Genomic DNA, 26,327 nt, shown 5'->3' on the forward strand with positions numbered 1-26,327 from the left:
GGGGGTGGCACTGAGGGGGTTTCAGGGTCCCTCCCAAGCCAAGCCAGGCTGGGACTGTGCAGCTCCACAACCCTGAGTGCAAAGGTTACTCAGAGGGGCTAAAACCTGGTGTAAACTACACACACTCCATCGGCTGTGAGTGGGGCTGTGACATGAACAGGTGGGACAGTGACACCAGTGAATGTGACAGTGACACGAGTGGCTCTGTGAAAGTAACACAAGTGGCTCTGTGACAATGGCAGGAGTGGGTGTGACAGTGACCCCAGTGGCTCTGTGATGGTGACACAAGTGGCTCTCTGACAGTGACCCAGTGGCTCTGTAACAGTGACATGAGTGGGTGCGACATGACGCAAGTGGGTGTGACAATGACACAAGTGGCTCTCTGACGGTGACATGAGTGGGTGTGTCAGTGTCATGAGTGGCTCTGTGCCTGTGCCCCGTGGGGCTCTGTGACGGTGACATGGGCAGGTGTAACAATAACACGAGTGGCTCTGTGGCAGTGCCAGTGACCCCAGTGGCTCTGTGACAGTGCCAGTGGCCTGTGGGGCTCTGTGACAGTGACACGAGTGGCTCTGTGCCAGTGCCAGTGACATGAGTGGCTCTGAGTGACACAAGCTGTGTGCCTGTGCCCCATGGGGCTCTGTGACAGTGACATGAGCAGCTCTGTGCCAGTGACCCCAATGGCTCTGTGACAGTGACACGAGTGGCTCTGTGCCAGTGACCCCAATGGCTCTGTGACAGTGACACGAGTGGCTCTGTGCCTGTGCCAGTGACATAAGCCCTGTGCCAGTGACACGAGCAGCTCTGTGACAGTGACCCCAGTGGCTCTGTGCCTGTTCCAGTGCCCATGGTGCTCTGTGACAGTGACCCCAGTGGCTCTGTGACAGTGACACGAGTGGCTCTGTGACAGTGACCCCAGTGGCTCTGTGCCTGTTCCAGTGCCCATGGTGCTCCGTGCTGTGCCCAGCCGGGGTGGCACTGACCTGCTGGCCCCTCCCGGGGACACCACGCGCGCGTGGGCGGTGACGAGCAGGCGGCGCAGGATGTCCCCGCGGATGGCGCGCCAGCGCTCGGGGGGACACACGTGCAGGGCCAGCACGGTGTAGTAGTGGGGCCCGTCCACCTCGAAGGCGCTCTCCACCCACTTCTCCCGGGGCTGCTCCAGGAAGCTCTGCAGGTTCTTCTCCTCCCGCGACGTCGCCCGGGTCCTGCAACACACAGAGAGCCTCAGAGGCTGCTCAGCTCCAGGGGCTCAGCTCCAGCTCCAGGGGCTCAGCCTGTGCTCCCCAGCTCCAGCTCCAGGGGCTCAGCTCCAGCTCCAGGGGCTCAGCTCCAGGGGCTCAGCTCCAGCTCCAGGGGCTCAGCCTGTGCTCCCCAGCTCCAGGGGGCTCAGCCTCTGCTCAGCTCCAGGGGCTCAGCCTGGGCTCAGCTCCAGGGGCTCAGCCTCTGCCCCCCTGGAGCCCTGGGTGCTGCCCCTGCACAGGCAGACAGCTGGGCACCACCAGCTTACCCCAAATCCACCCCCTGGCTAAGGCTTTGTTCCCAGTGGGCACCACCAGCTTTTCCTAAATTCTTCCCCTGGTTAAAGATTTTCTCTCAGTGGGCACCACCAGCTTTTCCCAAATTCTTCCCCTGGCTGAGGATTTTCTCCCAATGGGCACCACCAGCTTCCTCCAAACTCATCCCTGGTTGATTTGCTCCCAGTGGGCACCACCAGCTCTTCCTAAATTCTTCCCCTGGTTAAAGATTTTCTCTCAGTGGGCACCACCAGCTTTTCCTAAATTCTTCCCCTGGTTAAAGATTTTCTCCCAGTGGGCACCACCAGCTTCCTCCAAACTCCTCCCTGGCTGAGGACCTTTTCCCAGTGAAGCAAACACATTTTCCTTGGAGTTGTGGGTGGCACTAAAGGTTTGCCAAACAGCTGCCAGTGCCCCATGGAAGGTAACACCACTGTAGAGGAATATTTCCCCTTTTCTGAGAAAAAGATGAGTGGTGCCAACTCCCATGGGACACCCCACAGCCACTGCAGCTCCTGCAGCCACACCTGGATCCATTTATAAAATTCCTCTACTGCAAAAGCAACCCCAGGGAAGACACAGGCCAAATTCAAACCTAAAGACACTGCACTTTACTGCCAGCTTATATAAATATTTTATCCTTTTCCTCCTTTCCCTCAGAGCTCCAGTGCCCCAGGAGTCCTGACAGCCCAGGGGTGACAGTGCAAAGCACGTGTCACAGGAGACTTTGGGAAGCTGCATCACCCTTTGCCACATGTGTGGCTCTCCTGCAGCAGGCAGAGGCCGCCAGCCAGGCCAGACCTGTGACTCTGCAGTGAGATAAACCCTCCCTGTCAGGCATCAAGCAGCATCCCAGCAGATGAAGCTGTCAGGGCTGTGTGACCTTTTCATCTGCTAAAAGATGCAGCTGGGAGCCAAGTAGTAGCTCTTTATTTTCTCCATTTAATATTAAAAATTCTGTCTGGGAAGTACAGAAGGCTTTTTTTTCCACGTCTGCCCAGCGGGTTCTGGGCTCTGTGGTGCCAACAGCAGCCTAACAAGATGAAACAAATAGTTCCATTTATTTGTCTCCCAAAGGATTGGGAAAACAATAGCACAGGGATCTGGAGATAGATATTAAAAACAAAAGACAAATTGTATTACAGCCAAAACCTTGATTAGTTCCAGGCGGGAAAGTGAGAGGGATTTCACTGCACTGCATTTGGAGTGACCTTGGTGTGTATTTTAATATTTATATCCTCATCTAATTAGTATTACTTACTAATATCTAACTCCTCCAGTAGAGGATAGACATGGGCAGCCCATTTCTGCAGGATCTGAACCAGCTCATGTATTCCAAAGCATCTGGGTGCCCATGGATGTGGCCACACAGCCTCAGTGCAGTGCCAATGCACTGCTGTTGATTGGCAAAAATAATAATGGTAACCTCCCAAAAAAATTGAAAATATCAGGAAAATCTGGTGGACCTGAACCCTCCTCCAGGATGTCAAATCTGGAAACAAACCTGTGTTATTTGAACACTGAATAAAACTGTATCAGGGTTAAGTTTTCAACTAACAATTATTTCATCGCAGTGTCTCTTCTGCCTGCTCAGGAGAAAATTAAGCTGGCAGAGTTTCTTTAATGTAATAACCCTGTTGCTCACCCCAGAGGTAATAATTACATCTAGAATGGAAAGAGAAGCTAATTCCCAATTGCTTTTACTCAATAGGTTCCCTGTTATCCGGCATGTCCAGGCTTCACTCCCAACAATGCAAATCCTTAACAACCCGCTCAGGATGCGCAACCCTCCCAAAACTGGATGTGATTTCCCATCTGTGCTGGCCCGTGCAGAGCTGGGGGAGGGTGGCAGGGGTGGCACTGACGTGTTGAGCACGTAGAGCACGGTGTGGATGATGTAGGGGATGAGGTGGATGTTGCTCTCGCGGCCGCCGCCCCCGGTGTCGATGCTGAACGACTGCTCCATGGCGAAGCGCAGGAACAGCAGCTTGATGTCGTGCACGTTCAGCTGGTACGTGGGCTCCCTCTGCCCCGTGCACTCCTGCAGGTACGTGTTGTGCCTGAAAAACACCAGGGGGCCTTCAGAGAGCTGCTGCTGCCACAGCACAGCCCCTCCTGCAGGTTTGTGTTGGGCTTGAAAACACCAGGGGGATTTCAGAGCTGCTCCTGCCAGGGCACAGCCCCTCCTGCAGGTTTGTGTTGGGCTGCAAAACCCAGGGGGCCTTCAGAGAGCTGCTCCTGCCACAGCACAGCCCCTCCTGCAGGTTTGTGTTGGGCTTGAAAACACCAGGGGGATTTCAGAGCTGCTCCTGCCACGGCACAGCCCCTCCTGCAGGTTTGTGTTGGGCTGCAAAACCCAGGGGGATTGCAGAGAGCTGCTCCTGCCAGGGCACAGCCCCTCCTGCAGGTTTGTGTTGGGCTAGAAAATACCAGGGGGATTTCAGAGAGCTGCTCCTGCCCCAGCACAGCCCCTCCTGCAGGTTTGTGTTGGGCTGAAAACACCAGGGGGATTTCAGAGCTGCTCCTGCCACAGCACAGCCCCTCCTGCAGGTTTGTGTTGGGCTGAAAAACCCAGGGGGATTTCAGAGAGCTGCTGCTGCCCCAGCACAGCCAGCATGGCACAGAAACTCACACAGGCAGCCCTGCTACCTTGGAGTAACCTCCCCAAAGGGAGGCTTTCAGCTCACTCAAATCCAATTCCAGCTGCAGATATCTGTCCACACATCAATACTGTTTTCCCATGCCCAGGACCTGGGATACAGCTCCTGGCTGAAATGCTTCCAGGATGTTGCCACTGTTGATTCCACAGAATGGTTTCAGTTGGGGACAATAAAGATTATCCAGTCCCAACCCCTTCCATGGCAGGGACACCTTCCACTGTCCCAGGTTGTTCCAAACCCCACTCACCCTGGCCTTGGACACTTCCAGATATGGGGCACCCATAACCTCTCTGAGCATCTTGCCTTCCCTTCACAGGGAAGACTTTCTTCCCAATATCTGATCTAAATCTACCCCTTGTCAGGTTTAAAATTTCTAATATGACATTACAAACCCAGCACAAGGTAAAGCAGAATCCTGACATCAGCATCTCCATCTGCTCCAGACAGGTGCCCAATTACCTCAGTACCATCCAAGAGAAGTCTGGAAATCTACACCAGGGAATCCACTGTGTCAGAAGGTTTCTTTTGTACAGTAGGGGCTCACTGGGCACAAATGAATCAACACTGCATCTTCAGCTGTGACTGGGGGCTAAGGAGGCTCTGACATTATTTACATGAAGCCAAGGAGCAAACAGACACCTGCACTTTTTTAGGAGATGGTAGAACCTGAAATGGCTCCGTTTCACCAAGATTCAGCTGCACCACCTCTGATCCCAGGATTTCAGGGGAGTGTGTGGCAAGGATCTGACTCAGCCAGATGCAACCAGCTGGGGAAGAACCTGTCTGTACTCACCGTGCCAAGCACGTGGCAAAAGCAGACTCTGGCACGTGGGGCCCCCACACTGGCAGGAGCCCATTGCACTTGGTGTTGGCATTCTGCAGGGCTGCACTCTCCCACTCCTCGCGGCCCCGAGCGAGCCTGCACAAAGAGACAGAGCACACCAGGCAAGTCAGCAGGATGCAAGCTTTTGTCTAAGGAAACACCCCCAAAATGACAATTCCACAGCTTCTCTCAATGCTGGACCTGGCAGAGTCCAGGGCTGAGCAGTGTTAAAGCAGGCATGGAGATGGAGAAGCCCTGCAAAGCGATCAACAACCCAACCCAGCCCACCCAGAGTCCCACAGCGATCCCAAAGCACCTGGAAAGGCCTCCAGCCCTGGAGAGGGGCTGTGTGGCTGTGGGCACATACCTGACAGCTGCCAGGTGGCAGTCATAGTGCACAATGTTGAAGTGGGACACGGTGCTGTAGCCCTGCTGCTTGCGGGGCTTGTTCTCAAACTCCTCGAGCGCCACGCGCTTGGTGAAGGTGTAAATCCCCAGCACCTTGGTGGGCTGCAAGGACACACAGCTGCCTTAGCAAGCTCTGCTACTCATCTCCTGCTCTTTCCACCCCACAGCTGCCTTAGCAAGCTCTGCTACTCATCTCCTGCTCTTTCCACCCCACAGCTCCCTTAGCAAGCTCTGCTACTCATCTCCTGCTCTTTCCACCCCACAGCTCCCTTAGCAAGCTCTGCAACTCTCCTGCTCTTTCCACCCCACAGCTCCATTAGCAAGCTCTGCTACTCATCTCCTGCTCTTTCCACCCCACAGCTCCCTTAGCAAGCTCTGCAACTCTCCTGCTCTTTCCACCCCACACTGAATTGAACCTCTTCCACTCCCAACCTTGTCGTATTCACACATTCTTTGAACAGAGACATAATTCTCTCTCCCAAGATTTTTGCTGGAGGAAGCTCAGAGAAAGAAGAAAACAATTCTTATCTTCACTTGCTGCATCTGTTGTTTGGCACATGTGGGAATGTGTTATGCAGATTGTTTGCTGAAAAGGGATTTGTTAATTGGACACTGGTGATGGTTGTTTTGACTGATTGACCAATTAGGTCAAAGCTGTGTCGTGACTGCTGGAAAGGGTCACAGGTTTTTCTTTAGTATAGTATAGTATGTAGTATAATATTATATAGCTTAATAAAGCATTTGTTCAACTGAATCACAGAGTCAGAGCATGCTAGTCCCCATTTTGGGGTTCCTTGCATTGATACCAACCTCAAACTTAAACTGGCCCTGTGTTTTTTCAGCTTTCACTGAAAACACACTTCCCTTCCCCAGCCACCTCTGCAATTACTGATCTGAAGAACCAGCCCTGAGACTTCCTGATCCTCCAGTGCCAGCACTTGTGCAACCAGAGAGTGGCAAGTCCCCTTAGGAGCTGAGAGGGCTCTGAAAATGTGTCTCCCCTCACCTGGAACTTCAATCTCCCATCACCATTACCTGGAACTCTTAGCTCCCAGTACCTGGAACTTTTAGCTCCCACTATGCAGAACTTTTAGCTCCCATTACCTGGAACTCTTAGTTCCCATGACCTGGAACTCTTAGTTCCCATGACCTGGAAGTTTTAGCTCCCAGTACCTGGAACTTTTAGCTCCCACTATGCAGAACTTTTAGGTCCCAGTACCTGGAACTTGTATCCCTCCCGGCAGATGCAGCAGGTCAGTCCTGGCTCCTCTATCAGCTCCTCCATCTGTTTAAGCAGCGCAGTCTTGGTCACCACCTGGCCCTTCTCGTTTGTCTGGAAGACAGAAAAGCTCAAGCAGGTTAAAAACAATGACAAACCACACCATGCCCACCACTGGCACTGGAATGCCCATCCCATCTCCTCTGTTCCCTCCTGGCAGCACCAGGCAAACGGGGAGGCTGGAGCTGTGCAATATCCATCAATAAATCACACATTTCCTGCTGAGGCAGCCTGAGCAGGGCAGGAAGGAAAGCCCCTGGAGGAAAGGAGCAGAGCCCCCAGCCATTACCGTCATGCCCAGGGTGCCCAGGGCCTTCTGCCTCATGGCCATGGCCATCCTCTTCTTCTCAGCGCGCGTCTCCTTCCGCGCGGCGTCGATCTTCTTGTTCACCTCGGGGTGCTCCCTCAGAGCCTCCAGGAGGTTCTCTGCCAACGTCCCAATGCCTTCATCACTCGACACCTGCTCCAGTTTGTGCAGGTTGGAGATGGAGTCTGTTCCTATTAGCACCTGGGGGGTGGGAGCACAGCACTGCTCAGGAGGAGGGGACTCGGGACAGTGACTGTCCCCCCTAATCCTGCAGGGACAGCTGGGCACAGCACTGAGCTGCAACCACTGTTCCTTCCTTTTTTAATGCTCCTGGGCCCTAAAAACTGTGTGTCAGTCTGGGGCAATTTGCCTCTGCACTGGTCATTACCAGCTCAGATGGGGATGTTGGATAAAATGTTTATTTTGTGTAAGACACTGTATTGATGCCTTCAAACACCAACAATCACATCCTGGGGAGCTTATCAATAATTACCTTCTCTTCACACTGGTGTGTCAATCTCACACCACACAGCAGGAGGAAATATTCAAATCAGAATCTCTGACTTTTCCAGATGATGCCTGAAGCTGCCCAGCAGAGGCTCAAGGCACCAAGACAAAGACACAGAGTCATGTTCCCAATCTTGTCATGTGACACAAAAAACCCAGAGGATGCTCTACAAAGGCAGAACTTGCCCAGGGAATACTTGAACAGCTTCCACACCTATGCCTACTTTGAGATTCCAAACAGAATTAACAATTCTTATAAGAATTTCACATTCTTATAAGAGGTAAGCCCAGGAGAACTGGATCTTCTCTCTGCTTTATCCCCCAAACAGAATTCCCTTCAGACCAGAACCAAAACCTTCCGGCGGAAAAAAGTTGTGAGCAAAACTGTTCCAACTGTGATGAGGATGGCAAAACAAAACCCATCAAAAATGAGTGTAGAGCCAACTCTTAGAGGAGTTTCTGCTGAGCTGCAGCCCCAGAGCAGAGTGCCAGGGCCCTGGGCTCACCTGTGTTGCAGGGTGCTGCGTCGCGAGGCCTCGGAGCAGGCGCAGGATAAAAGGAAGTGCAGGTCGAGATAAGAACCTCTTCCATATGTCTGCATCCAAACTGCATGGAACACAAGAGGCAGCAGCTGGGGGAGTGTCCCAGCCAGCAGCATGGCTCCCTCCCCCGTGTCCCTGCTCAGCCCATTAATGAAGGGACAGTCACACTCCCACTCCCACGCTGTGCACGGCCACGGTGCCAGCTCTGAGCCTGGGGATTTGTGTTCATGAGCTGGCTACCAACAGCACAAACTCTGTTGCTGTGCAACAGGAGGGGACAGGCAGGAAACACAAGGATTGAGATATCCAAGAAATCAGCTTGGATGGGTATCAAATGGGAAGATTTCAGGGTTTTTAGGTCATCCCTATACGTGCACTGCCTCACCAGAACTCTGCATCACAGCTCTGAATGCTCCCTTGTTCATGGGTTTCTTGGGAGATTGTGGTGATGGGATGAGGAGGATGTCCAGGGCAGTCACACACATTAACCACACACATTAAATAGTGACTCTTACTTCTTTGCACTTGGAATGTGCTTTTTCATGTAATCCAGGGCATTCTGTGTAATCCCCTTCTGCAGGATGAGATCTTTCAGCTGATGGCCGTTGCTGTTGTTCTTTATTCCTGCTGCTATTTTACAGAAGCAGTCCAGGAAAACTTTATCATCTCCACTGTGCTCCTCATCATACCTGAACAAAGAGAAGAGATGGTAACTGTGCCTGCAATTCTCACTGAATGGTGTACCTGCCCCAGCTCAAAAAGCTATTCAGGCCCCTGTCACCTCAAAATAATCTCTAAAGACCCATTTCTCAAGCTAGAGCTCACACATTTCTTTCAAAAATGGCTCAGAAGTGAAAGAGGAAATGAAGCTGAAGCCTGGCTGTTGGAATTTTAGTTGACTAGAGATTGGAAAAGTACAAAGCTGTAGCTTATTTTGAGTTTTGCACTTGCTAGATAGCATGTCCTGAAACCTAGCTGTAGTATGATAGCAAATAGTGAAGGAGACATGAGAAAAGAGAGATGTAACCCCTAAAGAACAGAGAAGAGCTAATGTTGTAGTGTAACCAATAAACAGTGTAAATTACAGAATATTCATGAGCTTATTACTTGCTGTATAAGTGTCTAATGCTCTCTTCAATAAACAGAACTTGCTAATAACTGATATTAAGCCCCGAGTTTTCCCTGCACCCGACACCTGGCATTAGACTGGAGTAGCACCAACGAGGAGATGAAGGCAGAGATGTGTCACTAAAACCATTTCAGGTGCTTTTAGCTGAGCTGTGCCAACATACTTATCAAAGTTGCAGTAGGGCTTGAAGCGATCCACCAGGATCTGCATCTTCTCCATCTCGCCGAAGCTCAGGTAGGGGATGATGCGCAGCAGCCCCTGCAGCACGCTCAGGTTGGAGCGCACAAAGGTGCTGTTGATCTGGTCCAGCAGCATCACCAGCTGGTCCTTGTCCCCTGTCAGGAGGAGGTTGCCCTGTGAAGCAAAAGCAGCAGGATTTATAGTCAATAAATCTACAAGGAAATTCTCGCTCTGGGAGCTGGTGGGCCGCTCCTGTTGTGAAGGGGTGGTCACTGATAAAAATAAAATTTAGTCTCGTTCCCAGAGGTCTCGTGGAATGGCTGCACCAACTCCTGGCTTATTCCACGTGCTGTTAAAGCATTTTCCAGCCAAAAGTCTAATAATTCCAACCCGAAGCACACCAGATTCCTGTTCACCCACAGCTTCAAAAGATGAGTGAGAAGCTCTTCTTGTTCTCTAGATGAGAAACAGTTTTATTCTCAATTAGCTGGAAAATCAATCATGTTTTCAACACATACAAAAACACTCCAAAAAACAAGGCCAAGCTGTGTCTTTTCTTGTCTCTCACTGGCCCGTGGCCCAAAACAGGCAGGAAAGGATCCAAGCAGTGCCTAACAACCCTCACCCAACCATGCAAGACTCATCCTGACGCAGCCTCGCTGTGCTTTTGGTTCAGGGCCCTCCTCGAGCCCTTCCCCAGGGCCTGCCAAGACCTGCCAGAAGTGGAACGAGGGTCAGACTCCAGCAGCACTCCCCTCCAGCTCCTCAGCTCAGCATCCCTGTGAGCAGGGCTGTGCAAGGCCTGAATCCAGGGAAAGGAGCCACTCACCTTGTCCTCGCTCAGGGGCTCCGCGTTGGATTCATCCAGAATGATCTCCATGATGCTGAGCACCTGCTCTGCCACTGCTGCTCCCCCGCTGTCCTTGCTCTCCTGCTCAGCCACCAGAGCCTGCAAGACATGGCAGTGCTCAGGGAACAGCAGCAGTCACTGGTTTGGGGTGGGAAGGGGCACTGGAGCACCAGCAGTCACTGGTCTGAGGTGGGCACTGGGACACCAGCAGTCACTGGTTTGAGGTGGGCACTGGGACACCAGCAGTCACTGGTTTGAGGTGGGCACTGGGACACCAGCAGTCACTGGTTTGAGGTGGGAAGGGGCACTGGAGCACCAGCAGTAACTGGTTTAAAGTGGGAAGGGGCACTGGAGCACCAGCAGTCACTGGTATAAAGTGAGAAGGGGCACTGGAGCACCAGCAGTCACTGGTTTGAAGTGGGAAGGGGCACTGGAACACCAGCAGTCACTGGTTTGAAGTGGGAAGGGGCACTGGAACACCAGCAGTCACTGGTTTGAGGTGGGCACTGGAACACCAGCAGTAACTGGTTTGAAGTGGGAAGGGGCACTGGGACACCAGCAGTCACTGGTTTGAGGTGGGAAGGGGCACTGGAGCACCAGCAGTCACTGGTTTGAGGTGGGCACTGGGACACCAGCAGTCACTGGTTTGAGGTGGGAAGGGGCACTGGGACACCAGCAGTCACTGGTTTGAGATGGGCACTGGAACACCAGCAGTCACTGGTTTAAAGTGGGAAGGGGCACTGGGACACCAGCTGGTTTAACTGCCCCACACTCCCACCCATAACAGATAAGGAATGTCCAAAGGATAATTAGCAGTGCCAGCACAGCAATGTTTCCCATCTCCTGTAGCTGTCACAAGGCAGCAGGGCAGGCAGAAGTAGCTTAAACTCACTGGAATCCATGGAAAAACCACTTGTGGAAGTCAAGGCTGTCCTTACCAAGTTGAGAGTCCCCAGCATGACATTCAAAGTGTTCATCTCTGGCTTGACCAGCTGCTGCCGGTTGATTTTCACCTTCACACAGTAACTGAAGAGTTTTAACAGCACCTGCAAAATACACAAAGGGATTCTCTGTGGGACTTCACAACGAGGGGAGATTTTGCTGAAACTGAAGTAATAGTTTAATATAATAATAGACCTGATATGCAGACTGCTGGGATACAGTACCCCCAGATTTTCACATAAATATATATGTGTATATATATCTCTTAGCACAACTTTGGTTTTCAGATATGGCCAAGGCAGAAAACAATTCCTCCAGCAAGACAGGATTTAGTCTTACCAACTCCTCAGGCTCTAGACATTTCAAGTCTTGTAAGCAATTGTTACCCAAAAAGAACAGGAGAGGAAAAGAGCTGTTCCAGCTCAAGGGAGATTGTCTGAACCTCAGGGATGTCTGTGGAATTTTCCTCCCCATAACTCCTGACCCCAGTGCCAAAGGGACACTCACAGTTAAGAGGTGCCGGCCCTGTTTGAAGTCCTTGATGCCAGTCAGTCTGTTGAGCATGCACTCCAGGCCTCCACATGGGGCCATCACCCCTGCCATCTTATACACCTCTTCCTCATCCTCCTCCTCATCTGCAGGACAGACACAGTGGTGAGGACAGGAGCAGCCACAGCGGGACACGCAGAAATGCAGAGCAGAGCAGCACACATTTCCCAGCAATTCCAGGCACTTCACTTGTATTGAATTCAAAAAGAATTAAGAGCAGAGATATGAAGAAGGGCTGGGCAGAATGGTCCCCGTGCCAAGCAAGTGCTCACATCTGAAGCACAGCTTTAAAGCGCTGGTAAAATCCTCCTTCACTCGAGGTGAAGCAGGTAAAAGCAGCAAAAGCAACGTCAATCAACTTTAAGCTCACTGCTGTGAGGATAATAATGTCATTGCTCTGCAGCAAACCTCAGATTTCAAATCTAATCCCAGCTTTCAGCAGACAAATGCATTACCGGTGGTGGAGTCGAGGGACTCGATGAATTCCTCCGTGGCATCTCCCAGTAAGCCCCGCATGCGGTAAATGATCCTCATGGGCTCCCCCTGCAAGAGCACAGCTTTTTATTCATTCTGTCTCTGGCCACTTGGACACAAGCCTGGCTCTGGTTCCAGTGTGTGCAGACACTCCAGCCCCAGCTCTCCCTCGTGCTGTTCCACCTGCTGATGGTAGCACGGGGAAATCTTTCACTCCCTCATTTTCCTGTTCCTGAGATGAATTAAAAACAACAGAGCCACCTGCAAAAACATCAGTAACTCATCCCTTGGTCTGCCCAGCTTTTCTTGGCACTGCCAGTTAATTGACAGACTGGTGATAAACAGTCTCTTCCATCTCCTCCAGCTTTCCTTCAGCACCAGTGAAAGATGCAGCCATGGAAAATGGGTTCACCTGCTTTCCATGGCAACCTCTCCTCTGGGCTATGGCACAGCATACCTGGGAAATCCAGGGAACAGGCACAGCCCAGGAAATGAAGCAGGACAGGCTAATTGGATGAAAGCTTTCAAAGAGATAAAATCTGCAGTGATGGCAAATGGAAGAGGAGTAAAAGGCAATTTAATGAGCTTTCAGTAAGACAGTACATCACTGATACAGCCAAGAAGCTGTGCTGTTACCCTGAGAAAGGGACACTTTTCCAGATGCATTTCCAGCTGGAAATACTGACAGCATATCATGAAACTTTCCATTTTTAATCCATAGGTCTGAATAAAAAGCAGAAAAGAAAAATCCCAGATTTGGGAGCAGGAGACCTTGCAAGAGAAAACCTGTCAGGGATCGTGCTAAGCCTAATGTGGAATAAGCAGTGCTTAATGTCACAGCAAATACATAAGCACAGGGAAAGCCCCGGGGGGAAGATCTGCTCAAAGGCCACGCTGGCGACCAGCAATTAACACCACAGGGGCCCTGGTAAAACGGCAGATGAACAAAAAAAGCCACTGAGAGACAAGGGAAACAAAAAGGGGCCTGAGGTTGCGTTTCTTGTGAGCCTGTCGCTCCCAGGGAACGGGAGCTGCGGCTCCAGGAGGTGCTCACAAAGGAAGACAGATGAAAGCTGTTCATCCCCAGGAATGCTGAGCAAACTCTGCCTTTCAGCAGCTGAGCTGCCTCCCTCCGGGAGAGCTGCACGGCATCCCACGGGAACAGCTCCTCCAGGGGCAGCATGGGGAGCATCCCACCAGCACTCGGTCAGGATTCAAATCAGAGCTCACAGATTAACACCAGCACCTCGTCCCCCTTTCCAAGTTAAAAAATTATCACTGTCACAAGGTTTGGGCTTGATTTTGCAGGCTTTGTTCCTGAAATAAAGCTTAATGAGACCCATTTTATCATCATTCACTGCTAACTGGCACTTTGTTTGAGTAGTTCCCACAAATGGCTTCAGAAATGGAGGTTTCAAAGGTGATCTGAGGCCAGGAGGAAATGAGGAATGACCAAGAAATGCTGGACAAATCAGTCTCGTTTTATGATCTCAAGTGCCTCTAAAAATATATTTGCAGTGGGCAGGCTTGAGCCTGATGGTCTCAGTGGGAGTTATTGGAATGGTCACAAGGAAAGAAGGGAAGAGCTTGATCTGGACACATCCACCTCTGGAACAAGCTCAGGATGACATGGTGGACTGGACCCATTCTGCTGGGTCCATTCATGTGAAAAACACACAACACATACAATGAAAAACAAAAAAAGGATGAATCTGCCAAGTGCTTGAGATCCTGATGAAAAACATGAGAGCAGAAGTGCAAATATGGAGAAGCACTGGATGCTCTGTGCATAAATAACTTGGGCTCACCCCCAAAGCACAGACTGAGGGAGCAGTCTGGTGTCCTTGTGTGCACACACACAAAACTTTTGTGTGCAGATGGAGTGTGAAATGTGCTCTGAAAGGCACTGAAAGGCTCAGCTCTCCCCAGGGGAGCACAGGGAGAGCTGCTCCTCACGAAGAGTCACGAGTGACACAGGACACAGCTCACCTGGGGCAGTGCTCTGCAATCACTCACGTTGCAGGGCCATGCACAATCTGTCCTAACAGAGCACCAAAAGTTGCTGAGCAGTTACACCCAATAAATTATATGCCAGGAAATAAATCCTGACGCGTGTGGTTTTGATTTTTCCTCATTTTTTTTGTTGATGTGAAGGACAGCTGCTCTGTGCTGTTAACTTGAACAAAGGTAACACACACCTCGTTTGTGGGACACCACACCTTCTTGTAGACCTCAGCCACAGGCAGATCCAGACTGATGATCTTGTTGTTCACCAACAGCTGAAAGGGAGAGAAGAACAAGTCAAGAACAAGCTCAGGTTGTTACATCACCACCCCAGCAACCACCAGCTGCCCAAAACCAGCATCCCACAGGTCTGTGCAAGCAATCCCCACCTCCAGAAATTCTCACCTCCATGCCACTGTCATCCTCCAGCAGAGCCACCAGGTCACAGTCCTGGCAGATCTTGTTCTTGATGTCCCTCATGAGGGGCCCGATGCCAGGCTCGTTACTGCTGTAGGGATTCCCTGGCATCCTGCCCTGCAGGAAATCTTCCTGCTGGGGATCTTTCTCCAGGGTGACAAAGAACTCAGTGACTTCATTCTCCTCCTAAAGAGCAGCAGCAGACACACAGTGAGTCAGTTTTTCCCTAGCCATGCTCCCATTGCTGCATTTTAATGGGAGAATGTTCCTAAACCTTCAGTCCTTTCCCCACTGGTGCATCTGCTCTGCATGCCACACTGAGGATGGCCAGGATCACTGAGCAACCAAATTCCTCAGGGAACCTGAACCCCCCCAAGGGAATCACTGGGGCACAGCTCTCCACTGGCTAATGGTGAATCATGACTGCAGACACAGCTGCTCCTGGGAAAAGGAACCAGATCCTGGGGTGCTAGAGGTGCTTGGTGCTGATTCTCCTCCTCTATCATGGGACCCCACCTGGAGCACTGCACACAGTTCTGGTGTTCTCAACATGAGAACTCAGGGAATTGTTGGAGCAAGGGCAGAGCAGGCCATGGAGGGGACTGGAGCACCTCCCCTATGGAGACAGGCTGGGACATTGGGAATGTTCAGCCTGGAGAGGAGAAGGTTGTGTGGAGACACCACAACACCTTCTATGGTGTAAAACTGACTGCAGGAAAGCCAGAGAGGGACTTTTCATCAGGAGCTGGAGTGACAGGACAAGGGGGAATGGGTTCAAACTGAAAAAGGAGAAATTTAGGTCAGATATTGGGAAGAGTGGGCAGGCCCTGGCACAGGTGCCCAGAGAAGCTGTGGCTGCCCCTGGACCCCTGCAATGCCCACGGCTGGGCTGGGAGCACCCTGGGATCATGGAAGGTGTCCCTGCCATGGACAATCCTGAAGCCCCTTCCCAAAGCATTTCAGGGCTGTGCTCAGGCAGTGTGGGCAGTGTGCCCCTGCCCCACTCACAGGGTAGATGATGCTGCAGAGCCTCTCAAAGATGAACACTGGGGTCCTGTAGTCGTCGAGGCTGTAGCGCTTGGCAGTCTCTATGCACACAGCCATGAACGCCTTGGTCTCTGACTCTGTGCCTGCCAACAAAAGGAAGCTTTAGAATGGACACTGCAGTCAATTTTATAGATTCCCCTTTAACTCAGCACATGCAGTAAACCCTTCTGCAGCCAGCCCCACAATTTGGTGCTCTCTCCTTTTGTGAATCCACTCTGTGAAAGATGGAAGGTATTTCTTTGGTAGGGTTACTCTGCATGGCTGGGCTGCAGTAAAACAGCCCCATAAAAATGAGGAGGCTGAGATTCCTGGAAGATAAGAGGTGACCAGGAATGCTGTTCAACTGCTCTGTGCCAACAGAAAATACTGGAAGCCATAAACCCCCCTGATCACAGCAGTCATTTAGACAAGTTCTTTGTGCGGCTGCTCTGCTTTTCCACCTTGGTGTATCCTAAAGCTGGATTTATGGAACAGAGGTGGTTTTACCTGTTGTCATGTCCTCCAGCATCTCCAGCAGCATGTCCTGGGTCTCATCAATCAGCTTTGTCCTCTGCACCACCAGCTTCCTCAGGCACAGGTACCCGTTGAGCACCGTGCCCACCAGGCGGCTCTTGAAGTGCCTCTTGATGGACTCCACCTCCACAAAGGAAGAGAGGAGACCTGGAAAGACACAGAAATTCAGGCAGTGTGCAAACCCAGGGCACTGGGAATATTTCTGTGTCTGTTCTGGGGTGCCCTGACCCCCAGGGCAGCACTGACTCTGACCCTCATTCATGGAGAAAGTTTCCCAGACTTCAAGATAGACTGGAATCCACAAAAGTGGGAAATAAATTATAGAGAGCAGTGTAGGTGTATCACTGGGTGAGAAATTGTATGTTGTGGATGGAAGCAAGATGGAGGGCACAGGGTGTTGTCCTGGGTTTATTCTCCATGCTTCTTCTTCCTTCTTCTCCATGGGTTTGGATGGCATTTTGTAATTGGGTAGAAAAGTCCCCATTGCAGCTCTTTGGGATCAGTTATTGGGTTAAAAGAGAAAATAATCCAGGTGTCAGTTCTTAATTGGATAGTTCAGTCTTAAAAGACCTTGTAACAAGAGGCTGTTGGCCATTTTGTGCCTTCTGATGAAAAGCTGCCCAACTCACAGTAGTGAGACTGTTTTACTGATAAGAAACAATAAACACCTGAGTCCAAACATGAATTACTGTCTCCAGTGCTTTCAATCCAGACCTGGGGAAACCCACAACTGGTACCCTGAAACTGGGACCCCCACAAGGCAGGTGGGAGAGAATCTGATTTCTAAATTTCAAAGCAGCAAACAGGGCACAGTATCACAAAAATGGCTTGTTCCAGCTCCCATCACTCTGGGGTTTAATGCTCATTCCTGTGAACTGGGTGGTTGCAGGCAAAAGCCTTGGCTTGGCTTGCAAATTGTAACACATGAAAACCAGTTTGGGAATGAGGAAAGAGCCTAAGGAGTTTCCTGTGTGCTTGATGCAAAATTCTGCACTCTCTGGCATTTTCCTGTCACAAGCTATTCCAAAAGCAGATGACTGCTCCTCTTGTCATACTTCTAATACCTCTGGTGATGTGAAATGAGTTATCAGTGACATCAGCAAACTGGTCACTCCTACAATAAAGCAAAGAATCAGCAAACACAAGGATTCTTTCCCATGACACACTGATCAACATGCTGCTTCTTGCAAGAAGCCAGGCTTTATGGATTCACCCACTAATGGCTGAAGAATGTGAAAGAGGATACAAAAAACAATGATCTAGTTCATGAGGTATTTCCATTTCCAACACATTTTTGTAAAAGGGTGTACACCCTAGAAGATAAAAGCAAAGCTCCCATAGAACTGGGAGGCAAGAACAACAGGTAGGAATAAAGCAGCAGTGTTTACAGTGGTGCCAGGGATTATGTAATAAAGTGAAATGATGAAGCTTGCCTGGTGTGTTACCACAGTTCAGCTAAAAACTCTTACTGACCACAAAAAAATTATGGAAAAATCCATTTAGAGATTAAGTGCTAAATCGATGGCAAAAATCCAGTGCTGACAATGGCAACACAGCTGAATGAGATCTCTCTGAAATTCTGCCACAGCTGTTAGAGAACAATGATCCCCAGCTCTAACCCTGCTGCAGGCCCACTGAATACCTGTGAGGCTCTTCAGGGCATATCCCTGCTGCAAATCCGTGCTCAGAGTTGCTTCCTCCAAGGCCAGCAAACGAGCTATTTCCTGCAAATAATTAAAATCATTAACAGCCTGTTAGGCCAAGATGGCCCTGCAATGCCAATAACCTTTGGGGTGTCTAACACAGAGTGCAAAGAACTCAGAAAATGAAAGCACAACTGCAACAGCAGGGAGGAAAAGGGAAAAAGAGAGGAAAGCTGCCACAAATATCCCTTCATTTTCTCCCTGCTGGCACTGCTTGGCTCTAGTGGCCCTCCAGGAGCACTCAGAGCCACCACTGACATGGAGAGAGCCACCTGCCCCTCTGGAGTGCAGGGACCCCCACAGAAAATCCCACCACTCTGAACACTGTAAACCCAGAGTGCTGCTCCTCCAAAGGCTGTAATTCCATTTCTCCAGCAATGGCAGCACACCTGATCCTTCTCTGTCCCCAGGGGCCCTCAGAGCCCAGCCTGGGAGCTGCACAACAGTGCCAAGGCAGTGCAGCAATATTGACAATCCCAGAGCAGTTAATTAAAGTGTTAAAGAATTAAAGAATTCTCCAGCTGGGGCTAAAACCCCCGTGGCTCCCTCTGTTCAGAGGTGCCAGCACTGAAGTGTGAACTTGAGAGCCTTGGCAGGGTCAGCAACAGGGCACAGAACAAAGGGATGGAATTTCAAAAGCAAAAAAAAGCCAAGCTAACAGGTCATTTCCTGCACACAAACCCATACCTTGGTGATGAGGCTGCCAATGTAGGGCAGAACCCCTCTGGCTGCCAGGTAGACCTTCCAGTGGGCAGGTTTGATGAGCTTCTGGTACAGGGCCAGGTACTCAGCAGCACATTCACCAGCAATGCTCAGCTCATCCAGGTAGCTGGGAGAGAGAAACACAGGCTGACAACCCAAAGAGAAACACAGCTGACATTCCAGCCTAAGGACAGTGTGGAAAGGAAGAAAAAGCCTCCAGAAATCAATCAATCCATCCATCCATCCATCCATCCATCCATCCATCCATCCATGGATTCCATCCATCCATCATCCATCCATCCATGGATTCCATCCATCCATCCATCCATCCATCCATCCATCCATCCATCCATCCATCCATCCATCATCCATCCATCCATCCATCCATCCATCCATGGATTCCATCCATCCATCCATCCATCCATCCATCCATCCATCCATCCATCCATCATCCATCCATGGATTCCATCCATCCATGGATTCCATCCATCCATCCATGGATTCCATCCATCCATCCATCCATCCATCCATCCATCCATCCATCCATCCATCCATCCATCCATCCATCCATGGATTCCATCCATCCATCCATCCATCCATCCATCCATCCATCCATCCATCCATCCATCCATCCATCCATCCATTCCATCCATCCATCCATCCATCCATCCATCCATCCATCCATCCATCCATCCATCCATCCATCCATCCATCCATCCATCCCCTCCTGAGGCACTGAGGTCTCCTTGCTAACAGCATCACTGATATTCATCACTTGCTGGCTAAATCAGTATTTGTCCCCAAAAGGAGCTGACTGTGCCATCAGCCTGAGCTGGGTAAGTTATGTCACAGCAGCTGGAACAGAGTTCACTCATTATTCTGCCATTGAAGAGGGGGAAATGTTGGCCACAGAGCTGAACAGCTGATCCTTACTTCTGGAAAAGGTACAGACTGCAAGAGCTCATTGCCAGGCAGCAAACCCCAACTCTCCCTAAATCCAGACCCTCCCAACTAATTAAGGTAAAAAATCCAGCTCGAAAAGAGCCCTGAACTGCAGGTATACAGGGAGAGGTGTGAGAAAAGCTGCAAGAAGGGAGAGATTCTGCTGGGAACTGAAGACAAACACTGGTGGAGCTGCCAGGAGTGGCAGCACAGGAGTACCTGGTGAGGAGATCCAGGACCTGCTGCTTCCTGCTGGGGATGGTGGCCAGGGCCTCCACGATGGTGCAGGCAGCCTGCCGGGCAGCCTGGGTGGCAGGAGTGAACAGCACCTGGGCCAGGGGCAGGAAAAGCCAGGTCAGACCCATGGGCACAGATGAACTTGTGACAGCTCACAGGAAGGGACAACACAGGGGCTGTTGGGTGACATGGTGGCAGCGCTTTCTTGGTTCTGTGACAATTCCTGCTCTGCTCAGCACCAAAGTGTTCAAGAGTGCACGGAGCTGCCGGTGCACACACACAGGAAGCAAAGCTTTGCTGCAGGACCCTCAGAGGGGCAGCTCATCAGGCACAGGAGCACCATGGCAATCAAAGGCCCAGAGTTTAAGAACCCACAGACTCCCAGATCAGCGTTGGTGCAGCATTTCTGAGGGAGCACAGCTGCAAAGCTGACTTGGGAACAGAGGCAGTGAGTGCCAGCCTCCCCAGACAGCAAACACCCACAGTGTGTGACTGAGCCCTCCCCACCTTTACCTGTCTCAGCCAATTGTTGTGTCCCAGCTTGAGATCCAGAGGACAAGTTCTCTTCCCACGGCGGCTCATGAACTGCTTCCACTTCCAGACGTATTTTTCTGACAAGTAGAGCTGGTGAAGCTCAGCTTTGCTGGGAGTTTTCCCGTTGGCATCTGCACCTGCAATGTTGAGCAGAGCCCAAGAGAGCTGTCAGCAGTCATGAGCTGCAAACTGCCAGAGGATTTTCATTTTATTTATTCCAGTCTTCCTACTGGAACTCGCCAAACTCCAGCTGGGAACTGAGTGCTCCCCATCTCCTCCTGCTGCCATTTGCACTCCTGTAGAGCCATGCTCAGTTCCAAACCTCATGAAAATCCCAGAGCCTCTCTCAAGGAATCCCATCAGCTTTCCAGCTGGCTGCTATCAATTTAAGTAAGCAACAAGTTTCATTTTTTACAGTCCCTGATTCTCTTTGGGCACAGAGCATTTTCTGTTTAGGGTTTGAGGCACACAGCCCAGAAAAGTCAGTGCTACAGCTCTAAGGACTAAATGTGAGGATGGAATCAGATGTCACAGGACAGAAGCCAACACAACTCCACAGAAGCAGATTCCTTATTAAATCTGGGGACACACAGATTTATTAAATTAATATTCCTATTAAATCTGGGCACAGGGCTCACCTCTGGCAGGGAGGCACTTCTTCCAAGCTTCATAGGATGCCTTGGGGTCCCTCTTGAGCCACAGCTGAGCCTGTGCATGGATTTCATTGCTGTAAGGCTTCACAGTGGTGAGAGCATCCATGGGCACATCCTAACAAATAAAAAAAGCTCAGTGATTCTTCAGAAAGCCACAGTCTGCTCCCAAAGAGCAACCCCTGGGGCTGGGACAGGCAAATGCAGCTCTTGGACAGCAGCAGGGTAATGCAGTGTCTGTTAATGGTGAACTAAGAGAGATATTCCAATTCCTACTGAAATATCAATAAACCCATCACTGACATCCATCTGTGATTATCAGACAGGCAGATCAAAGCAGAAAAATACCTTCTCTCCTGCAAATCTAACCCTAAATGAAAATCAACAGCCATCAATCAATATATTTTAATGAGAACTGTAGCTCTGTATTTAAAAATCTGAGTCAAAAGTACTTAATTCTTTCACATTTAGGTACTCGATTCTACAAAGCTGCTGAAAGCCTAAAGCCTGCCCAAAATAACTAAGCTGTGGCTTTGAAGTAGGTCTATCCCCCTCAGATCTGAGGGGAAAACAGTAAACCCTCAACAGCTGTGGTCAAAGTCACCAAAACCCAGTGAAAAACAGAAAGTAGTCATCTGTAATTTGCAGTGTGTAATGAACAGTCACAGGGCTCGTGCTTCCCTAGAACAGTGACCAAGAAAATCAAGTCCTGCCTTCCTCACAAACCAATTCCTCACTGAGATCAGCGTGCCACACTCCAATCAGCAAATTCTCAAGGTTTTGCTCAGCCTCAGGGCAGTACCTTGTTTTTCTTGCTGGTTGGAGCAGGTGGCTTGATGAGCTTCTGCAGGATGCGCAGGCACATGAGGGTGATGTTCTCAACAACCACCGGGGTCTTGATGTTCACTGCCATCAGGAAGAGGCTGAGAGCTGCAAGAGAGGGCTGTTCATTATCCTGGCAGAGCTCTGGGCAGCACTGAGGGGGGTTCAGAGGGGCAATGCTGCCCGTGCTGGTGCCCACACTCACCGCAGCGCAGGCGCAGCTCCCAGCAGCTGTCCTCCTTGGAGATGGAGTCTGTCAGCAGCAGCATCTCGTACTGCAGGCTGCTGGCCTGCAACACACACAGCTCCAGCTCCTGGGCTGCCCCACTCCCTGCTGCCCTCCCAGCTTTAACCAACTCAGGTGCAAAACACATGGATCTAGGTTAGCTTAGTGCCATGCACACTGGGGGGACGTGACCTGCTGGAGAGGTACAGGCAAAGCCGAGGCAGGGAACTGCCTGAGGAAGCTTCAGCAGGGACTGTGCACAAAATTCTGTGCTGCATTCTGACATTTATGTCATTTCCTGTGCAAACCCAGGGCACAGGAATATTTCTGTGTCTGCTGTGTCTGTGTCCTGACCCCCAGGGCAGCACTGACTCTGACCCTCATCCATGGAGAAAGTCTCCCAGACTGCAAGGTAGACTGGAATCCACAAAAGTGGGAAATAGGTTATAGAGAGTAGTGTAGGTGGGTCACTGGGTGAGAAATTGAGGTTTTGGGGTTTTTAGTGTGTTGTGGATGGCAGCAAGATGGAGGGCACAGGGTGTTGTTTTGGGTTTCTTCTCCATGCTTCTTCTTCCTTCTTCTCCATGGGTTTGGGTGGCATTTTGTAATTGGGCAGAAAAGTCCCCATTGCAGCTCTTTGGGATCAGTTATTGGGTTAAAAGAGAAAATAATCCAGGTGTCAGCTCTTAATTGGATAGTTTAGTCTTAAAAGCCCTTGTACCAAGAGATTGTTGGCCATTTTGTGCCTTCTAATGAAGAGCTGCTGAACTCACAGTAATGAGACTGTTTCAGAAATAATAAACACCTGAGTGTGAATATGAGCTACTGTCTCCAGTGCCTTCAATCCAGACCCAGAAAAAACCAATGACTGGTATCCCCCTTCCCCATAACTTCCTATTGAAACTCAATTTTTTTCATACAAACAGACCATGAGAGAGAAGATGCAATGATTAGAGAAGCAGAACAAAGAAACAAGAAAACACTGGAGTGTCTCACCAAGTCTGGATTTGCCCAGTGTCCCTTCAGAGCTGCAGAAACCTTCCCAATGATTAAATCATTCATTTGCTGTGTGGCCTCTGGATTGTCCCTGATTCCAGGAGGAAAAAGACAACACTGTTATGTTCAGCTTGTACTAAATGCCAAAAGCTCCTGGGATTCCAGCTCAGCTGGTACCAAGGCACAGGGAGTTGGGGGCTACACTTTGCTGCTGTCCAACACACCCATGGCAGGGGAGGGACTCAGGTCCCTCCAACCCAGACCAATTTGAGATTCTAAGGTAACTCTCCCTGTGAGGCTTTCCCTTCCTTAGGGGCCTTTCCTGATGCCTTTTGGGACTACCCTAAAATACAGGCCAGACAAAACTAAGGGAATAATAAGTATTTAGTGAAGGGCCCTCAGGTATATCTCGGGCAGATGAAGCCCCCCAGGGGCTGCACACAAAAACGGGCCACGGGTTTTCACACTTTTATAACTTTGGTCCATTTGCATATTGGGGGTTAATCCTCCAATTCCAGCTTCAGCTAATGAAGTCATTTAGCCCAAGTTTGCTCCCCCAGCTCCCTTTTGTTGAATCTCTGGGGGCCTGAGGCAGTGAGGGCTCCTTGAGGAATTGGAGAGGAATTGCTGTGTCTGCCCCAAACGGGAGAGCAGCAGCTGGCACTGCGTGTGGGGTCTGGAGTTACACACTAAAGAAATGCAGGGTTATAGTACAAATTACAAACTGCAAATACAAATAATAAAAAATGTATTAAATGAACATATGAAATCCTGAAGCTGTGTCCTTGTGTCACAGACATCTTTTATGAAAAATCCTTTCCTTAGGATTTTTTCTCCTGAGAAGCTCAGAGGCCTCAGGAACAAAATGTAAACAATGGTTATCTGCTGCTGTGGAATGCAACAGGTGCATCTGTGATTGGTCTCATGTGGTTGTTTCTAATTAATGGCCAATCACAGTCAGCTGGCTTGGACTCTCTGTTTGAGACAGAAACTTTTGTTATCATTCTTTCTTCTTCTATTCTTAGCCAGCCTTCTGATGAAATCCTTTCTTCTTTTCTTTTAGTATAGTTTTAATGTAATATATATAATAAAATAATAAATCAGCCTTCTGAAACATGGAGTCAGATCCTCATCTCTTCCCTCATCCTCAAACCCCTGTGACACTGTCACACCCTTGGGTGCCAGGCCTGGAGAGGAATTGCTGTGTCTGCCCCAAACGGGAGAACAGCTGTGTGGAGTTACACACTAATGAACTGCAAGGTTATATTACCAATTACAAATTCTAAATACAAATAATAAAGAATATATCAAATGAATATATGGAATCCTGAGGCAGTGAGGTGTCTTTGATTAACAGGCCTGGAGAGGAATTGCTGTGTCTGCCCCAACAGCAGCTGACACTGTGTGTGGAGTCTGGAGTTGTACACTAAAGAACTGCAAGGTTGTATTACAAATTACAAATTCTAAATACAAATAATAAAGAATATATGAAATCCTGAGGCAGTGAGGTGTCCTTGATTGCCAGGATGGAGAGGAATTGCTGTGTGTGCCCAAAACGGGAGAACAGCAGCTGGCACTGCGTGTGGGGTTTGGAGGTCACAAATCCATGGAAAATACACAGCAAACACAAAAGCTGGAGCCCTCAGGCAGCACCCCAAGCACGGCGCTGCCCGGAGCAGCTCTCACCTGGTCAGCAGGCACATCAGCTGCCGCACCTCCTCGCGCATGGCGGCGGCGCCGCGCCGCAGGTTGTAGTCGAAGAGCTCGCGGATGAGCCCCTGCGCCACCAGGATGTGGCGGATGGCGCCGTTGGTGGCCAGCGCCCGCAGCAGGGTGATGCAGTGCTCGGTGACGGCCGAGGCGCAGCCGTAGCACTTGGTGGACGAGGTGTGGCCGCAGCCCAGCACCGACAGCGCCCGGTACTGGCTGGCCGTGAACGTGGGCAGCGCCGAGCTCCGCGACGACTTGGTGGCCGCCTCGCGCTGCTGCAGGTCGTACTCCAGCAGCTCCTTCCGAGAGGCAAACACTTTCTGGGGACACACAGGGGGACTGTCAGCCAGCACAATGCCACCACCAGGCACAGCTTATCCTCACTGAGTATTGTGGGGAGAAATGCTTTTGAGAGGAATGAGGGATTTGTCTTTACAAGCAAGGTGGTAGGTAAACTAGCACTGAGACATCATGGAAACAAAGAAACAATTCTACTGATTGGAAAAAGAATTAAAAATTAAAAGAGAGGGTTATACACTAGAAGGAAATCTTTGGTATCAGGCATTCTGGGAAGTCTGAACCTCTCAAGTACCTCAGAAATAGGGAAAGAGAGAAGAGAAATTAGGATATAAAGGAGGCTGCATCCTCCAAAAATTGGAGAGACCCCAGGGGAATGCCCCATGGCCTCTCCCTTTATTCAAATACAGCCAAAAAGAATTCCTCTGTCTCCTTTTTGGACATAAACCTCTGGTGTTTGTGGATTAATTTTCCTGACATTTTTACTGAGTATTTCAGGGAGAAATATTTTTGAGAGGAATGAGGGATTTGTCTTTACAAACAAGCTGGTAGGTAAACTAGCACTGAGACATCATGGAAACAATGGGAAGGATTCCACTGATTTATCAATGGTAAAATATATTTGCTTTTACAAATAAATTTTACGTTTGCTGATAAATGAAAATGGATACTGAAAGATAAAGAAACAATGGGGAAAACCCCTAAATTCCGTAAGAATTAAAAATTAAAAGAGAGGGTTATACACTAGAAGGAAATCTTTGGTATCAGGCATTTTGGGAAGTCTGAACCTCTCAAGTATCTCAGAAATGGGGAAAGAGAGAAGGGAAATGCAGCTGGGAAATTGGGATAAAAAGGAGGCTGGGTCCTCCACAAATCTGAGGAATGCCCCATGGCCTCTCCCTTTATTCAAAGTAAGTAAAAGGACTTCTCTGTCCCCTTTTTGGACATAAACCTCTGGTGTTTGTGGATTAATTTTCCTAACATTTTCATTGAGTATTTTGGGGAGAAATGTTTTTAGGAGGAATGAGGGATTTGTCTTTATAAACAAGCTGGTAGATAAAACCAGCACTGAGAGATAAAAGAAACAATGGGAAGGATTCTACTGATTGGAAAAAGATATTTGTTTCTACAAATAAACTTTATCCAATGAAATTGGATATTGAAAGATGAAATAAACAGTGGGAAAGAAAAGCCCCTAAATTCTGTAAGAATTAAAAATTAAAAGGAAGGGTTATACATTAGAGGGGAATCTTTGGGATCAGGCATTTTGGGAAGCCTGAACCTCTCAAGTATCTCAGAAATAGGGAAAGAGAGAAGAGAAGTTAGGATATAAAGGAGGCTGCATCCTCCAAAAATTGGA

The 26,327-nt window shown here is 49.8% G+C and overlaps 1 protein-coding gene across 5 annotated transcripts in view; it reads right to left on the reverse strand.

The window, feature by feature from the left end:
* Window positions 1-26,327, reverse strand: part of UBR4 (ubiquitin protein ligase E3 component n-recognin 4) — a 105,022-nt gene that overhangs the window by 5,992 nt on the left and 72,703 nt on the right. For all 5 annotated transcript variants that reach the window (XM_064730776.1, XM_064730775.1, XM_064730774.1 and 2 more), the window contains 26 exons: window positions 24,647-24,990; window positions 22,961-23,051; window positions 21,944-22,028; window positions 21,719-21,846; window positions 20,905-21,034; window positions 20,246-20,403; window positions 19,715-19,824; window positions 18,539-18,680; window positions 17,791-17,872; window positions 16,122-16,295; window positions 15,597-15,718; window positions 14,577-14,774; window positions 14,366-14,446; window positions 12,149-12,236; window positions 11,652-11,779; window positions 11,141-11,248; window positions 10,182-10,301; window positions 9,336-9,526; window positions 8,559-8,732; window positions 8,008-8,107; window positions 6,977-7,195; window positions 6,628-6,741; window positions 5,368-5,510; window positions 4,971-5,096; window positions 3,383-3,577; window positions 984-1,208 (listed from right to left, as the gene is read on the reverse strand). In XM_064730776.1, the coding sequence (XP_064586846.1) occupies window positions 984-1,208; window positions 3,383-3,577; window positions 4,971-5,096; window positions 5,368-5,510; window positions 6,628-6,741; window positions 6,977-7,195; window positions 8,008-8,107; window positions 8,559-8,732; window positions 9,336-9,526; window positions 10,182-10,301; window positions 11,141-11,248; window positions 11,652-11,779; window positions 12,149-12,236; window positions 14,366-14,446; window positions 14,577-14,774; window positions 15,597-15,718; window positions 16,122-16,295; window positions 17,791-17,872; window positions 18,539-18,680; window positions 19,715-19,824; window positions 20,246-20,403; window positions 20,905-21,034; window positions 21,719-21,846; window positions 21,944-22,028; window positions 22,961-23,051; window positions 24,647-24,990 (3,776 nt within the window). The remainder of the gene's footprint in view (window positions 1-983; window positions 1,209-3,382; window positions 3,578-4,970; window positions 5,097-5,367; window positions 5,511-6,627; window positions 6,742-6,976; window positions 7,196-8,007; window positions 8,108-8,558; window positions 8,733-9,335; window positions 9,527-10,181; window positions 10,302-11,140; window positions 11,249-11,651; window positions 11,780-12,148; window positions 12,237-14,365; window positions 14,447-14,576; window positions 14,775-15,596; window positions 15,719-16,121; window positions 16,296-17,790; window positions 17,873-18,538; window positions 18,681-19,714; window positions 19,825-20,245; window positions 20,404-20,904; window positions 21,035-21,718; window positions 21,847-21,943; window positions 22,029-22,960; window positions 23,052-24,646; window positions 24,991-26,327) is intronic.

The sequence above is a fragment of the Zonotrichia leucophrys genome, chromosome 21 (assembly GCF_028769735.1).
Source record: "Zonotrichia leucophrys gambelii isolate GWCS_2022_RI chromosome 21, RI_Zleu_2.0, whole genome shotgun sequence".
NCBI classification, from domain to species: domain Eukaryota; kingdom Metazoa; phylum Chordata; class Aves; order Passeriformes; family Passerellidae; genus Zonotrichia; species Zonotrichia leucophrys.